Source organism: Peromyscus maniculatus, chromosome 5 (assembly GCF_049852395.1).
Source record: "Peromyscus maniculatus bairdii isolate BWxNUB_F1_BW_parent chromosome 5, HU_Pman_BW_mat_3.1, whole genome shotgun sequence".
NCBI lineage: Eukaryota > Metazoa > Chordata > Mammalia > Rodentia > Cricetidae > Peromyscus > Peromyscus maniculatus.
The window spans coordinates 61147475-61163955 of NC_134856.1; the positions used below are offsets into that span (position 1 = coordinate 61147475).

The following is a 16481-nucleotide window of genomic DNA, read 5'->3' on the forward strand; positions in this document are numbered from 1 at the left end:
GATCAGGAAGTAGAAAGTGAGTCCGGAACTAGGAGCTGGCTATGGCTTTCAAAGGCCCACCCTGGTGACCTGCTCACACCAGCCAGTCCCACCTCTTCAAGGTTCCTCAGCCTCCCCAGATATCAGCACGGTCCAGGGAACAAAAAGTGTGAACCTGTGGAGACTGTTGAGATTCTTGCCATAAAACATGGTCATCCCTCGTGAAGTAGAAGAAGTTGGTATTCACATTAGGAAAACCCCGGAACCCTGTGGGCATATGCATGGCACTGTGTAATAACCAGCATGACAGACATGAAGGAGGTTGTCATCTTTCCTGCGGGGCCCATGAGGGGGTTGAGAAAACACCATAGAAAGTAAAGCTGGAATGCTGTCAGAGCATCTCACAGCAGACACCAGCCTCTGTGCTGCCATCCCACTAGAACGGATGTGACGCCATCGGTCAGTGTGTGACCAGCTTAGGCACTGGAGCATTCTACTTGGCACTGGCTTGTTGGGATGCCACACAGGACTCCTGGACTCAGTGCAGGTGGCAAAACTCTGCCATGTTCTTTCACACAGGAAGTGATAGTCTACCCTTCCCGCCTCACAGGGCCTGGGTTCCTACCTCATAGCTGGCACACACACACACACACACACACACACACACACACACACACACACACAAAAAAAAAAAAAAAAAAACAGACTGCATTTTAGATTGCTCATTAGAACAAATGACAAAATTGAATTCCAAGTGTTACCAAATCCCCTTTAGTTCCTATTTTTAATTTTGTTTCATTGTGTGATTTTAATATTATGTGATCCCCGGCACACTATTCCCCTCTCTAGTGTACTTGGTATTTGGCTAGTGCTGTCTTTTCTTCTGCTCTGAAAGGATTAGTAAGGCCTGAGTCTACTTCTAAGTCACAAGCCAGGTGCCTGCCTTCCTGGCCAGCTGTTGTCACTCAGCCAGGGTGAGCTACTCCACATCTGTAAGCCTAGACAGGGACCTCTGGACACAGCACCTACCCGGTCATCCTCTTCCTCCTCACCAGGATCTTCATTTCCAGACAGCCATGACTGGGTACCCCCTCTCCACAGGCTCTCTCCATGCTTACCTCCTCCAGGCAGGCCTTCCCTTGCTTCTTCCACTGACTGTGGAAGGCAGACTTTGTTTTTCTCAAACACTTTCAAAATACCACTGAACTTTCCTTGGAACATCTGGAATGGTCTGAGAGCTTTCTTCTGAAGTGTGTCCTGTCTGGTCCCATCTGATAAGAGCCTGACCTTCTGAATGTGCTGGCTGCTTCTGTTCTGAGTAGGCTTAGCAATGGGGAGATGTGAACTTTCACATGGTAGAGTAAAACAGAGAGAAGATTTGCAGGTAGTTCCAACTATTTGTATCACAGCCACCAAAACTGCCCATCCAGGGGCTGGAGAGATGGTTCAGTAATCATGAGTGTTGGCTGCATCTGCAAAAGATACAAGTTCAGTTCCCAGCATCCATATAAAGCAGGTTACAGCTGCATATAAGTCCAGCTTATGGGAATCTAACACTCTTTTCTGGCCTCCATGGGCATCTGCACGCATGTGCACAAAATCCACACAGAGGCAAACACACACACACACACACACACACACACACACACACACACACACCACACACACACCACACACACACACACATACCACACACACACATAACACACACACACACACACACACACACACACACACACACACAGAGTCAAATAAAATCTTTTTTTTTTTTTTTTTAGTGTGCATCCCTGCCTGACCACAAGGGCAAGCTATCCATTCTTATCCACCACCTTCTTCATCAAAAATAAAAATAAAAATAGTCTAGACCACACAAGAGTGTTCCATCCTTTAGACATTGTGACATGACATTCTCATCTACAATGTTCATACTTGAAAACCGCACAATCAAGCTGCAAAAAGTACCCCAGTGTTTAAGTTTACAATTCTATGTTGAGCCCACAGCCCGTGAGGTGCTGGTCAGACCCCCCTGCAGTGGCTTTCTTCTACTTGAAAGTTACAGAGGCCCTCAGTCAGCCACGGGGCACTTGAGTCTCCTAGTCAGATAATCCCAGCACACCTGCCATGAAAGCCATCGGCTCCAAACTTGGAGTAAACAAAAGGAATGGTCTGTGACATCAGGTCACTGGACCAACAACAGGTCACAATCTGGGGCCGCTCACAATCACCTCTAACTCCAGCTCTAGGGAATCTAACATCTTCTCGCCTCCATGGCACCTGCACACCCAATTAGATACACACACAGAAACACACATATACATAAATAAGTAATAAAAATAATAAGTAAAAGACCCTGTCCTTTTTTATGGGTTTTTTTTTCTGTTTGTGTTTTTCTTTTGAGGCAAGGTCTCGTGTAGCCCGAGTTGGCTTCAAACTCGATGAGTAGTTGAGGGTGACCTTGAATTTCTGACTCTCCTGCCTCTGTCTCCCAAACGCTGGTGCCTGTAGGCCTGGTTTATACAGTGCTGGGGATGGAACCCAGGACTTCCCACATGCTAGGCAAACACTCCACTGAATGGACCACATCCCCAGACCTCCTGTATTTTCTTTTACTTGTTAGCTGAGTACATGACAAGTCACGGTCTAAATGAGCGCTGTGTAATGCCGCCTCTCTCTCTCTCTCTCCCTCTCTCTCCCTCTCCTTGTCTTAGGGAATGCTGTCGGTTTTTTGGAGACGATGGCTTGACTTTGAAAGTGTTCTTTACCAAGGCAGCACCGTTCGGTGTTCTTTGGACTCTCACAAACTACCTGTACTTACACGCAATAAAGAAAATAAACGCTACAGACGTCTCCGCGCTGTTCTGCTGCAACAAAGCTTTTGTTTTCTTGCTGTCGTGGATCGTTCTCAGGGACAGATTCATGGGAGTGAGGGTAAGTTCTCTATTATCTGTCTTCCTCTCTCAGTCATGCCCGCCAAAGCCCACCCTTTGGCTTTGCTCATCAGCTGTGACCACTGCCCTTCCGAGTCTCAGCCATGCTCAGTTCTTGTTGTGACCTGCAGACCTTCTTGCTTGCCAACCATGCTGGATAAGCATTCATGAAAGCACATTTCGCCCCAAGCATGTCCACGGCATTCCCTAAAGTTTGTGCCAAGCGGGGAGTCAGCCAGGGAGGGGTGATGTCTTTGCGATACTTTCTTCCTGTTCCGTGGCGACCTTCTGATCGGCAGCACACGGCATGTATATGCCCCTTAGCTCGGAGCCATCTGACGTCGTTCTGACTCTCAGATTAGGATGCATCTGAAACCCCGAGGATCCTTGGGTATACGTGTGTGGTATGGGTTTGGAGCCTTGTCTGGACCATGTAGCCAGAAATATCAGTGCTAAGTTCAATCTAAGAGGTGGTGCAGGGGCTGGGGGTAGGGGACACATTCTACTTCAAACTGTAGATCAAGGGCAAATGCAGTGACATCACTTGAATGGCTGGCATTTTCCAGGAGAGTCGTAGTAAATTTAAAGCTAGCCAGACTTCATGACAGTGGCATGGAGCATAGTAAGTGCCCTGTCAAATACCAGTGGGAACATGGACTGGCCTAACCCATGGAGAGGAAACAGGTGCCACTTCTCAAGGACAACACCTTAGTGGCTTTCTGCCTGCTCCCTCTGGTGGCCAGGGGCTGCCTCTGCTGTTCACCCCTTTGCCACAGAGTAGGACAGAACACTGGTCACTCATGGTGCAGCTAATCGTTTCCTCTTGCCCCCTGAATGCTCAGGACCCAGTGTTCTGCTCCGCAGCTCCACTCCAGCTAACCATGTGGGCAACCATGAAGCGGCAGACTCCGGGTCCTCTGCTTCCGTCCTTGCTTCATTGTCCTGGGAACAATGACATCACCTTAAGGGTGGGCTTACGCCCACCTGAGTTACACAAACAGCAGTGGGGACATGAGTCAACTGCTGCCTCATATTTTTAGCTTACAGCAGGGGGAGAGTTTGTTTTGAGGCGCAGCGTTAATTTTGGAATAAAAACTCACGCCCCGGGCTGCCACCCAGAAAAGCCTCCAGCAAATAAATGATCTAATACATCTCTGGGAAGACTGCAGGTGCTTCACACAGACTCAAAGCTAAAGACTTGGATGTCCTAGGGACATTGACCCATGGCCATGCCTTTCCAGGCTTTATTTGGGGGTCAAAGAACCAAGAGACTTCATAGAGCTTTGGGGCATGACGCAGATGGCCCAAACAAATTTTTGTTACTAGAAAGGGACACTTCAAGGTCGATGATACATGCTGCAGAGAAAACAGAACGGTCTGAGGTTGAGAGATGTGGGTGTGAATACACTTGAACTACTCAGCCGACTGAGATCTGTGCTTGTTCGTGGTCAGTGGATAGGAAACTTTCCAGCACCCTCCCCTGGGATAGTCTGGTAATGTCAGCCTGTGATTCAAGTGCTCTCTGCTGACCACTGCACACTACAGGTTGGTGCTGAGGCTTTCAGTACTCAGTGGGTGCTGTGGGAGAAGCCACTGGGCCAGCATGGGTGACAGGATGCTATAACATGCAGACACTGTGCAGGCATGGTCTCCTCTTAGGAGTGTGTGGGCAGCCACTGAAGAACTTCCCATTGCAGGCTGCAGGGTCGATACAAAGCTCAGACAGCTCTCGGAATCTGTGACACCAAGCAGTAGACAGCTGGAGGGGGGCCCGGGGTCATGTCTAACTGTGCATAAATCACTCAGCATCCGCGATTAGAACAATTGCTTCAATCACCCAGTTACAGCTTGCTGAAGATGGGAAAGGGCACCCACAGTTCTAGGTCAGATAGACAAGTTCAAAAACAAGGAAATGTGTCTTATAATAGATTTGGGACCCTGGCCGCTCCTGGTGTCAGAGGGCAGGGTGCTGCTGAGGTGTCTGTCTGAGTGGGACTCAAACTCTCCTCATCTCCACTTACAGGTATTTTTCATATGTGCCCTGGGCCAGAGGTTCTTCTATGGTGGCCAATGCTCAGTCTGGGAGCAGGTGATGAGGCTGTGGGTCTTTGAGCAGAATGCCAATGTCTGAACTTTAGCTTACCCAGTCTTTAAAGTGGGCAGGGAAGAGGTCACCATTGGGTGCCCTGGATTAAGAAGTTACACCCAGAACTTGTGAGTTCACTGGACAAACCTGACAGGGTCTGAGGAGAGTTCACTGTTGCACATCAAAAGTCTGGGAATACTTTCACACTGAAACAAACAAACAAACAAACAAACAAACAAACAAACAAACCAAGCTCCTGTGTCCTAGTAGATGGAACATAAGCAGGTGGATCTTCCACATCATACCCAGAATCCTTGAAGTCCTAGGCTGGGGAAGGGCCTGGGCTCTGACCTTCTGACTGAAGGATCTTGAAGTGAGATGAGAAGCTGCCCACACACTTCTGACAATGGCTGGGGCCTCATGTCCCAAATGGGCTGCTGAAATGCTGAAACCCAGAGAGCAGGAGCCCCACTGTTAGAGCCACAGATCTCCCTCATAACCACTGCTGGGACCCCAGGAAGTCAGTCTCTGGTGCCATCTGCCTGAGTGACCCCACAGCGGAGGGGAGCCAGGGGACTCTTGCTTGCTCTTTCTGACCCCTCTAGCCTCACCCTGACTCTTCTGCACAGCCCAGTTGAGGTGAAAACTCTTCACTGTTGATTTTAACCAAGAGTGAAGTGAGGGGGAGAGGCTGGAATCTGCCCTGCAAGTCTTCAGGAAAAAAAAAATCAAAACATTCCCATCTATTACTTCAAGTGTCAGCCATGCATGCTTTTAGATCATCAGAAATCTGGTTCATCTATCTGTCTTTCTATCTACCTATCTCTGTCTGTCTATCTCTATCTATCTATCTATCTATCTATCTATCTATCTATCTATCTATCTATCTATCTATCTATCTACCTACCTATCTATCTCTTTCCCTCTCCCTCTTCTTCCCTCTCTCCCTCCCTCTCTTCCTCCTTCCCTCTCTCTGGGGTTTCATACATATCAGGCTGTCCTTAAATTCACAAGGTAGCCAAGAATGACCCTGAACTCTGATCCTCCTGCCTCCAACTTCCCAATGCTGGGATTATAGGTGCACACCACCACTCCCAGTTGATGCAGGTCTGGGGACAGAACCTGAGACGCCTAGAGGGTTCCAGGCACGTGGCCCTGGGGCAGGACCATTTGCCCCTCTTCTGCATTTCCCGTGCCCTGTTTTTGCCCTTAGGTGGGGACGCTTGCTTTTCTGTCATCTCAGCTTCTCTCCCATGATGAACAGTTTCTCTCGGTGCCCACAGCATTCCTGTATGAAATGCATGTATTTTAGATGAAAGAGGAAACAGCCAACTGAAGGGACTAAAACCCAGCAAGGGCAAGAAGGCAGTCAGGGCCAGGCTTCCCCATGCTTGGTAGCCATCAGCTTCCCCTGGGTCGCTTGTATAGGTAAATATAGCACAGTATGGAACTGTTACAGAAAGCATGCACCGGAAGAAGCATGTGGCTCGGCTGGAGAGTCAACCCCGGTACCTCTTACTAACCTAAAGACTGGATGGGTCCCAGACAAGCCTCTGTTTACATCTAGGGGCATGGCTGGCAGTGGCTCACTGTGTGTCTTAGTTGCTTCTCTTGTTGTTGGGACAAAATATCCAACAAAGGTAGCTTAGGGAAGGGATTACATCGGCTCCTGGCTTGAGAGCGCAGTTCAAGATGGTGAGTAAGGCGTGGAGGCCGAGTGCTGAGGCAGCTGGTCACACCACAGCTGCAGTCAGGAAGCAGGGACATGAAGGCTGATGCTCAGCTCGCTTTCCCCTTTGTATTCAGTCCAGGACGCCAGCCTATGGGATGGGACCACTCACATTCAGGGTGGGGCATCCTACCCTCACTAACCCAATCTAGAAACTCCCCCACAGACAGATCCAGTGTTTCCATGATGAGTCTAAACTCATCAAGCTGTCAATTATGATCAACCACACACCCTGGGAATCATAGCTGGCCATTTAAATGTGTTAAACCGGCTTTGCTATCCAATAGACTGAAAAAGCCTCTGTTAGGCTTTTCTACCTCCAGCTATGTGCCTTCAGGCAGACTCCTTGTCCTGCCCCCCTCTGAGTCTAGGAGCTCACGCCTATAAAGGGGGTGAATGACACCAACTTCCTGTTTTGAGGTGAAGTGAGAAAGCACACAGGAAATGCTTAGCTTGGACCCCCTGGAGCTCAGCTGTTGGGTGCTGCCCCTAAGGTCAGTTTTGAAAGGCCTTCCTCTCTCCTGGTTTCCTGGGGGCTCTGGCAGCTCTGTGGCTGCCTCTGCTTGGACTGTGTACTTGTTCTGGATGCCAGAGCACTGTCCCCTCAGAGATTCAATCCCACCACCTACGAGTGCTAAGAACAGCCTCGAGGGGAGGAGACGCAGGGAAGACGCAGCTAAGGAGAAGGGAGAGGGGTCACAGCTCCCGGGCAGGACGTGGTCATCAGGCCTTGTTGGTCAGCGATGCTGTCAGATGAGGACAACTTCCGCAGGCCCCACAGCGCAGTCCCTCTTGAGAAGGGAAAACACCAAATCCAGGCCCTGAGAGGAACCTGGAGATGCCTGGAAGGGAGCCAGCAGTTCCCAGGTGCTGACCAAGGACTGTCCCTCAGCCCTTATCATGACGGAGCAACCTGTCCCCAGAATAGGATCCCCAATCTTTCAAGACTCGGTGGCCAGCCAGCCAGCTCTGACTGCATCTTGAGACAAAGCGACATTACCGCTCTGTACTGCCTGCCTCAGGATTTTGGTTACGCTAAGCTTGGATAGGTGTCCTTTCAGCAACTCCCGTCAGCCACCTCTGCCCAGTCTCCTCAGGAGCCTTAGAATGAAACACCGCTTTCCTTCCCCTGGAAGAACCTCAGAGCAGAACATTCTAGCTCTCGGGCCCTTGCAGCTCCCTCCACGGCCTGACAGTGTTTCCCTCTCTCCCTGCAGATCGTGGCCGCCATCCTCGCCATAGCAGGCATTGTCATGATGACCTACGCGGATGGCTTCCACAGTCACTCCGTCATCGGCATAGCCCTGGTGGTGGGCTCTGCTTCCATGTCAGCCCTCTACAAGGTAGGCACAGGGAACCCACTTTCTCAGCAGGCATCTGGGCAGCAGCGCTCTGGAGCCCACCACTGCCTGTCACTTTGGACATTCTGGATGGTGTCTGGGCTTCTGAGAAGAACAGATATTTTCAGGATGCATCAAGAGGCAGACATCTCCAGGGCAGGGCCCAGACAGGCAGCTGAGAAAGACTGGACCCCTGAACCTGGCCCCGTGCTTGTGCCTAATGGAACATGAAGACTAGATTATGTGTATGCCTTTGTCATGCAAATCCTTGGCCGTGTGATTTTTTTTTTTCTGGGGCACCAGCCAATATGAGTCCATGAGCCGTTCAAACACTGCTTGTGAAATGAATACACCAAAATATCTTTCGGCAAGAGCTGGGCAAATGTCTGTCATGCTATCACTCACTGAGGCAGGAGCATTGCCAAAAGCTTATGGAGAGCCTGGGCCATGCTGCCAGACCTTTGCCTCAGAAAAGAAAATAAAATTTTTGACACAGTGAAAGGACTTCCTAACGGCCAGTCTAGAGACAACAAGTGACTGTCCCATGGCAGGGTGTGCCGTTCTTACGCCAATTCTGTGCGTTCCCACGCTGTCACCTCCCCTAGCTCCTGTTTCTCCCCCCTCCTCTCCTTTCCTTTCACCCAGGTCTTCTCTCTCCTCCTCAGATGGAGGAAAACGTAGGCATTTTCAGGGCTATTAAGCGTCAACCCTCCCCCCCCCCCCCCCCCCGCCGCCCCGCCCCCCCCCCCGCCCCCGCTTACACACACACACACACACACACACACACACACTGATCACTTCCTCCCCGAAGGCTCCACCTCCTGAAGCTTCCATGACCCTCCCAAACATCACCACCAGCTGGAGACCACGTGTTCAAACACACATCAATCAAGCCTGTGGGGGACACGTCACATCCAAGCCACAACACCTGTCCTGAGGGACTAACTGGGCAGCCAGAGCTCTTCACCCCCTTTTCCCTGCTGACTGCACATATGTGGGGGACAGAGCAGGCAAAGGAGCCACAAGGACAGACGAGGGACAGCCGAGCCAATGCGTGCGTACTTGGTGGACTCCTTGTTCATCAGGCACCAGGCTGGGTGGGGCCCACAGACACGAGCCTCTAGTCATTCAGCCACATCTGTCCCTCTTCTCTCAGCCCTTTGAACACTAAAAATGATGTGCAAACAAGAACATTGCAGGGAGAGAAAGTCTAGTGCAGTTCACTAAGGCCTACGTCATGTCTACAAAGGGAGGCGAGATGGAGCCGGGCCTGGCAAGGTCCCTCAACTTTGGTTCAGAGGAAGCATCCCTGCAGGTAAAGTCTTCTCTCTTGGGCAATGGCTGTTCAATGGGCTGCTCACAGGTAAAGCACTTGCCTTGCAAGGATGTGGTCCAGAGTTCAGAATCCCAGTGCTCTGTAGAGACTGACTGGGCATGGCAGCCATCTTGATCTCAGCACATGGAAGGCAGAGACGGGAGAGAGCCTCCAAGGAAGCTGGCTAGCTAAACTAACAAAATAGGCAAGCTCTGGGTTCAAGTAGAAACCCTGTCCCAAAGTACACGGTGGGAATCAATCCAGGAAGACACCTGAGGTCCATCTCTGGCCCCACCTCCCCAGACACACACACACAAATGTCCTAGGTCGGGATCCATTTGGAGGCTCCAGAGAGGATGTGCAATCACGGCAGGCGGTTCTAAGGGACGCAGCACTGTGAGCACAACACATAACAGCCCCATCCAGTTTGCGGGCCTATGACTCCTGGAGGTCAGCGATGTGAGGCCGGACATAATTCAGCCTGAGCTGCTCTTACACGACAATGCTGACTGCAGTCTCCATCAAGCTTCAGCCTTCACTGACGGGCATGAAAGGTCAAACCCAGCGGGACTGTAGTGCCCGGCGTGAGGTCAGCCCCAGCTCTGTCCACTATGGGCTGCTCTGCTCCCACACAGGTGGGTCCAGGGATGTCCTCACCTCCTCCTCTCTCTGGCAGGTTCTGTTCAAGCTGCTGCTGGGCAGCGCCAAGTTCGGAGAAGCGGCCTTATTCCTGTCCATCTTGGGTGTGTTCAACGTCCTCTTCATCACCTGCATCCCCATCATCCTCTACTTCACCCGGGTGGAGTACTGGAATTCCTTCGACGACATTCCATGGGGAAACCTCTGTGGGTTTTCCATTCTCTTATTGAGTAAGTGGCACCCGCCCTGGGCAGGAGTCTCAGCAAATAGCAACAGACACAGAACCCTATGGAAAACTAAGTTAGGAATGGGGAAAAAAATTCCAAGGTCCTTTGCTGCCCTAAAGTTCTCACTCTTCTTCAAAGTCCTTGCATTTTTTCTTTAAAGAACAGTATTTAAAGTTTTTTTTTAAGTATTTTTTTTAAGGGTGGCCTTAGTAGATAGGGCCTTTAAAAAGATTTCTTTTCATTGTAGGTGTATGGGTATATGAGTTTATTTATCTTTATGAGTTTTCCTTGCATGTATGTGCATCGTGTGTATGTTTGATGCCTGTGGGGGTCAGAAGAAGATATCAGATCCCCTGAGACTGAAGTTACAGATTCTGTGTACTACAATGTGGGTGCTGGAAACCAAACCCAGGACCTCTGTGAGAGGAACAAGCGCTCTTAACCCACTGAGCCATCTCTCTACCCCCTTATTTTTATTTACATGTACGTGTGTGTATGAGTGAGTGAGTGAGTGAGTGAGTGAGTGAGTGAGTGAGTGAGTGAGTGAGTATATGCAGGTGTCCATGGAGGCCAGTAGAGGTTGTCGAATGTCCTGGATCTGCAGTTATCAGCAGCAGTGAGCTGTCTGATGTGGGTGCTGGGAATTAAACCTGGGTTCTCTGTGAGAGCAACTGATACTCCTAGCTGGAGACCATCTCCCCCGTCCCAGACGTTGGCTTTTATGAGGGCTTTGCAGAACTGTGGTCACTGTCATGGTAACTGTCAATGCAACTGTTGCTGCTCTGAACAGCACCGTGGCAGTCCAGGGTTAGTGAGTTAATGCAGCAACCCGTGGGGCGTTGCTAAATGCAACTGTTCAGTAAAAATGATTAATTGCTGTTCTTATTAGAGTCTCACCAGCGTCACCACCCCTAGATGAGGGCTGCTGGTAGGCAGGAGAGTGACAGAGCAGGCACCTCGGGAGCTCATTCTAGTTTCATTCTGTTGCTGCGACAAACACAATGGCCAAAAGCAACTTAGGAAAGGATGCATCTGCCTTACACTTCCGGGTCACAGTCCAACACTAAGGGAAATCAGGGCAGCAACTCACGACAGGAGCTTGAAGCAGAAACCGTGGAGGAGCACTACCTGCTGGCTTGTGTTTTAGCTCAGTCACTGGGTTATACTTAAGTAGCTTCTGTAGCCCAGGACCATCTGCCTAAGGATCGATGCCGCCCACAGTGGACTGGGCCCTCTTACATCAATTAACAATCAAATCCATTTCCCCACAGACAGGTCCACAAGGTCAATATGATCTGGGGGGGCAATCTTCAGTTGAGACTCCCATTTCAGCGACAATAGGCTGTTAAGCTGACTATTAAAGTTAACCAGGACACCGCGCATGCCCCTTCAGCTACCCCAGGAACAGAACCAACAAGGAAGAACTGTAGAGCCCATCAGAATGCCTGGTCCTCTCTTCTAGCACTGCCTCTTTGGTCAGCTTTTTCAGACCCTTCCCCCTCTCCAAAGCTCAGGTTCTGTGACTTGTTAGAATTCTTTTCACCCCCAAGCCTGGGTCTTCAAGAAAAAGCTGAAGTTTGTGGAATGACAGGATTCCTTGTAATGCCTGCCTCCTGTCTCCCTAAGAAACTGGGGAGGGGGGCGGGGTCAAATAGGTCAGCACAGGGGCCAAGGACAGGACAGTTATGAGTAACTCCAGTCTTTGGAATTCTCTATTTCAGCATTCAATATTGTATTAAATTTTGGAATCGCTGTCACGTATCCCACACTGATGTCTCTCGGAATTGTCCTCAGTGTACCTGTGAACGCAGGTAAGCATCGTTTCATGGAGTTCTGTCTCTGTTCATTAGAAACACACCATCTTGTGGACTTACATACACTCGAGAGCACACTTTCACATGGCCACTCCCATCGAATCTTCCTGTGGCTGCTCACAAGGCATGTGTAACCTCTGCAAAGAAAGGAAATGCATTTAGTACAATGCTGTTCGTTGTGTTTGCAGTATTTCCCTATGGCAGAGCCACATTTTGTTGTTGTTGCTCTTTTCTTTACCTATTTTACGTACTTGGGATGGAGCCAAGGCACTGGTGCACCCTAAGCAAGCTCCCCACCACTGAGCTCTGCTTCCTTAGTCCTTCTTAAACAGTTTATTTTGAGATAGGTTCTTCTCAGTAAGCTGCCCAGGCTAGTCTTGAACTCACGTCATAGCCCAGGCAGTCTTTGATTGGCAGTCCTCCTGCTCAGCCTCTGGGATTACAGGCATATGCCATCAGGCCCAGCTTAGCAGAGCGATTTCTATGTCCAGTTGAGCATAGAAAGTCCAAGGCTGTCTCTGTCCTAATGGAGAATAGAACTATAGAAAATCATGGAGCAGAAAATGACTGAGGTTTTGCAAGTGACTTTGTTGGGGAGAAGTTGCCACACTAGGTAGTCATGTGGAAACAGGTTGGGACTCCAGTGAGGCAGGAATGTTATTTCCTCCTGCCTCCTGGCAGAGGGTGAAAGCCCTTTGTTTGGGTATGGGAACCCAGTTTGTCCTGCCCTGGAGCCTTGTAGCTGACATGAGTTGGCAGGTCTTCCCGAAGCTGCCTTCACCTATCCCTCACCTACCCTCCCTTTCTGCTTCTGTTGGTTTGAGCTTTGGATTTCCTCTCCACGATCCTCTATCTCATGTCCTGGCTCCCTGCAAAGTTGCCTCTGGACCCCTGATTCCAGGCCACTAGAGGACTGTCCTCCCAGGGAGCCACTCTTGATTTCGGAGACACTGCCCTTCGCCCACCCTGTCCCACAGTTCTGTAAATGCCTCACCTTGGCCACACTCTCTCAGGGGCCTCATGGCCACAGTGTGAAGAGGCCTCGGAACACTGGGTTCAGCCCAGGACTCCTAACCTGATCCTAGATGTCTGTGGTCCCCATTCCTCAGCCCTTTGGTCTGTGTGTCTCCTCCCACTTGAAGGCTGTGTATGACTTTTTGCTTCTTATTGAGAAATGAAGGAAACAATCCTTAAGACAGCTCTTCAGAGCTGGGAGGATGGCCAGGATGGCATCACACCCAGTTACAGCTCCCAGAAAGCATAGACAGGAGATCCCTAGGCTCACGGATCAGCTAGGCTGGCCTACTTAATGGGTTCTAAGCAAGGGAGAGATCTTGTTGCCCGAAAGGTAGATGGTGCCCAAGGAACAATACCTGAGGTAGCCCCTCATCTCCACGCATATGTACATATGTTGTGGGTATACATACACATGTGCAGAGAGAGAGACCAAGACCTTCAAGGTGCAGAAGGCACCTGAGCTCCTGGACAGCTGCCAAAAAGCAGTCTATCTGTGATAGGCTCCCGGAAGGCACTTTCTACACAGCATCCCTGCAGCCCTTGTGTTTTAATTTGGTGTTACACGAGGGTATGGTAAAAGGCATCTCCTGCATTAGTTTGACACTGAGAGTTACTTTTGGCCACATCTTGCAGCCCAAACAGAGTTGATCCTGTGTCAACTGCAGGAATCCAGTTCCTGTAAGGAGGAGGGAGGCAAGGACCAGCACTCTGAAAATTGGCCAAGCAGGGCAGTCACCAGCCTGCAGAGCTTACCCTGGCATCTGCTCAGAGGATCCTGGGTGTACCATCCCCAATTGATGAATTAGCAGAACACTTGTCAATGTTAAAACCTGAAGTGTTGCCGGGCGGTGGTGGTGGCGGCGCACGCCTTTAATCCCAGCACTCGGGAGGCAGAGGCAGGCGGATCTTTGTGAGTTCGAGGCCAGCCTGGGCTACCAAGTGAGTTCCAGGAAAGGCGCAAAGCTACACAGAGAAACCCTGTCTCGAAAAACCAAAAAAAAAAAAAAAAAAAAAAAAAAAAAAAACCAAAGTGTTTCTGAAAGTCTACTGGACTACTCAGGCAAAAACTGGTTTTAGGGTGAATTATTACCTCCCCTTCCTTCTCTGCCTCCCTGTTAGACAACCTGGGAGGTCAAAGAGGGGAGAGAAGTGGAAGGAGGCAGGAGTTAGGGATGGAGCCAAGCCACGGCTGCGAGGAAAAGCTGCCCCCACCAGGGTGAGCAGGGTGGGCAGGTGAGCTACCCAGTCAGTCAGCTTTAAGAGCTGTGAACTCCAAGGTTTGCAGCCTTGAGTAGAGGGGAGTTTGGGGGGGGGGGTTGCCTTGTTTTTTTAAGGTCAGACTGTCTCTCCTAAGGCAGGCAGGCTTCAAATGGGTCAGCCTGGGTTAGCCAAGGAGAGAAGAGGTGTGTCCTCCAACAGGAACGAAGGGGATTTCAACAGCTGGGCACCCCAAACACCATCGGGGCTGTTAGGGAGTGACGCGATTTTTACAAACTGATCTGCACCTACTTCCCATTTAGTCCTGTCACTGACTGCTCATCAGGACAAGCCAGGCATCTTTAGGGAGACCCTTAGAGGAAGAGCTTCACCTGAGGTTAGCGCCTCCTAGGAATCAATGGGCAAGGAGTAACAAGAATTCCTCAGTACAGCCAGGTATGCTGGCACAGACCTGTAAGCCCATCACTTGGGAGGTGAAGGCTTGAGGATCAGGAATTCAAAGTCATCCTCGGCTATATAGGGAGTTCAAGGATAGCCTGGGGTACGTGAGACTCTATTTCAAGAAATGAAAACAAGGGGCAGGGTTTGAGATGGCTGGGTAAAGATACCTGTCACTATGCCTGGTGACCGAGGTTAGATTCCTGGGACCTGCAGGGGGAAGGAGAACTGACTCCCAAATGTTGTCCTTTGACCACGCTGTGCCCCGCCACCGGCACTCACATGATCATCTGCATAAATGCAAAATAAACTAATTAATGACTAAATAAGTAAAGCTTTAAAGAAATTCACAGATAGTATCCTAAAAGAGCGGGGTCAGGTTTGTTTATCAAAACATATATACATGTATGCACATACAGTGAGATTAAATTATAAAATGAATGTCATGTATGACATCACAAGTAATTTGAAAAAGTACCAAAATTATAAATTAAAAAAATAATATTTTCTTCATCCTGAAACCCCAAATTGGCTGGAATTAAACCTTGGCATGTCTAATTCCACTTACTCTCTCAGTTACCCTGATTTATCTTTTCTCACACTCAAATCACCATTTACACTCAGGAGCTGGATTTGATTCAGATGGCAACACACAAGCCCAAGGCCTCAGAGGAGGCAGGTCTGAAGAAATTCACCACGATAGCCTAGAGGCAACCCCAGCAGGCGTTAACAAAATCCTGCTGAGCAGGATTCTGGGGTCCCAAAGGACTTCAAACCTCCTGCCTTAGTGGATGCGCAGACATATCACCATGTCCACAGCCCTGCTACTGAGTAAATGGTACTCTGTCTCCCACAGTGGTCGATCACTATACCAGTCAGATAGTCTTCAACGGAGTCCGGGTCATAGCCATCATCATTATCGGCCTGGGCTTCCTCCTGCTGCTCCTGCCAGAAGAGTGGGATGTCTGGTTAATCAAGTTGCTCACTCGCCTCAAAGTGAGGAAGAAGGAAGAGACTACAGAGAGCAGTGGGGACTTGGGCCCAGGTCCCCAGAACAGGAGCAGAAGAGCCCGCCCATCCTTCGCTCGCTGAGACCACTCCTCTAGGACTCTGGGATGCCCCCATGGTAATGCTTTTGAGGTCTATTCCTAAGGGAGGAACCTCAGTTGGGTGAGGTGTACATACATGTACAGTTTTGGTAATCTGCAGTAAGTTCTATGGTATTTATTGGCATGTCCAATTTGCTTGCACTTTTCCACATCAGACCTTCCACTTAAGGGTACCAATTCAAAACGGAAGAGAAAAGAGCCTCTCAGTGCTTCTTCAGTGAATGTAAAGTGGGGTTCAATGAGCCTTGCATTGATTGCTTCAGAGGGCAGGCAAGCAGGACACACCGGGGCAAATGCTCTGCCTCTTAGCAACTGAAAATGACATTGTACACTGTGATTATTTTTCAGCTATAGTAGGTCATATTTTGTTTTATACCAGAACTGTATACTTAATTTTAAGGAATTTCAATGAACCAAAAGATAATTGTCAGTTAATCTGGATGGATGGATGGATGGATGGATGGATGGATGGATGGATGGATGGATGGATGGATGGATGGGTGTGTGGATAGATGGATAAGCATACGGATGGATAGCTGGGTGGTGGGTGGACAGATGGGTGGATGGGAAGGGAAGAGAAAGGTGACACAGACAAGGATAATGGACATGAAGATAATCGGAGGACAGGCCTGTGCCAGGTCAC

At 49.7% G+C, this 16481-nt stretch overlaps 1 protein-coding gene and 1 long non-coding RNA gene across 3 annotated transcripts in view; one reads left to right on the forward strand and one right to left on the reverse strand.

The window, feature by feature from the left end:
• Slc35f3 (solute carrier family 35 member F3) overlaps positions 1-15842 on the forward strand; it is a 250999-nt gene extending 235157 nt beyond the window's left edge. For both annotated transcript variants that reach the window (XM_016001054.3, XM_006982496.4), the window contains 5 exons: positions 2688-2907; positions 7939-8064; positions 10053-10245; positions 11964-12053; positions 15586-15842. In XM_016001054.3, the coding sequence (XP_015856540.1) occupies positions 2688-2907; positions 7939-8064; positions 10053-10245; positions 11964-12053; positions 15586-15821 (865 nt within the window). In that variant the 3' untranslated portion in view covers positions 15822-15842. The remainder of the gene's footprint in view (positions 1-2687; positions 2908-7938; positions 8065-10052; positions 10246-11963; positions 12054-15585) is intronic.
• LOC121829469 (uncharacterized) lies at positions 10242-15689 on the reverse strand. Its single transcript, XR_006072313.2, has 3 exons — positions 15602-15689; positions 14900-15019; positions 10242-12193 (listed from the first exon to the last, which is right to left on the reverse strand). It is a non-coding gene; the product is annotated as an uncharacterized LOC121829469 (long non-coding RNA).
• Positions 15843-16481: the final 639 nt, after the last annotated feature.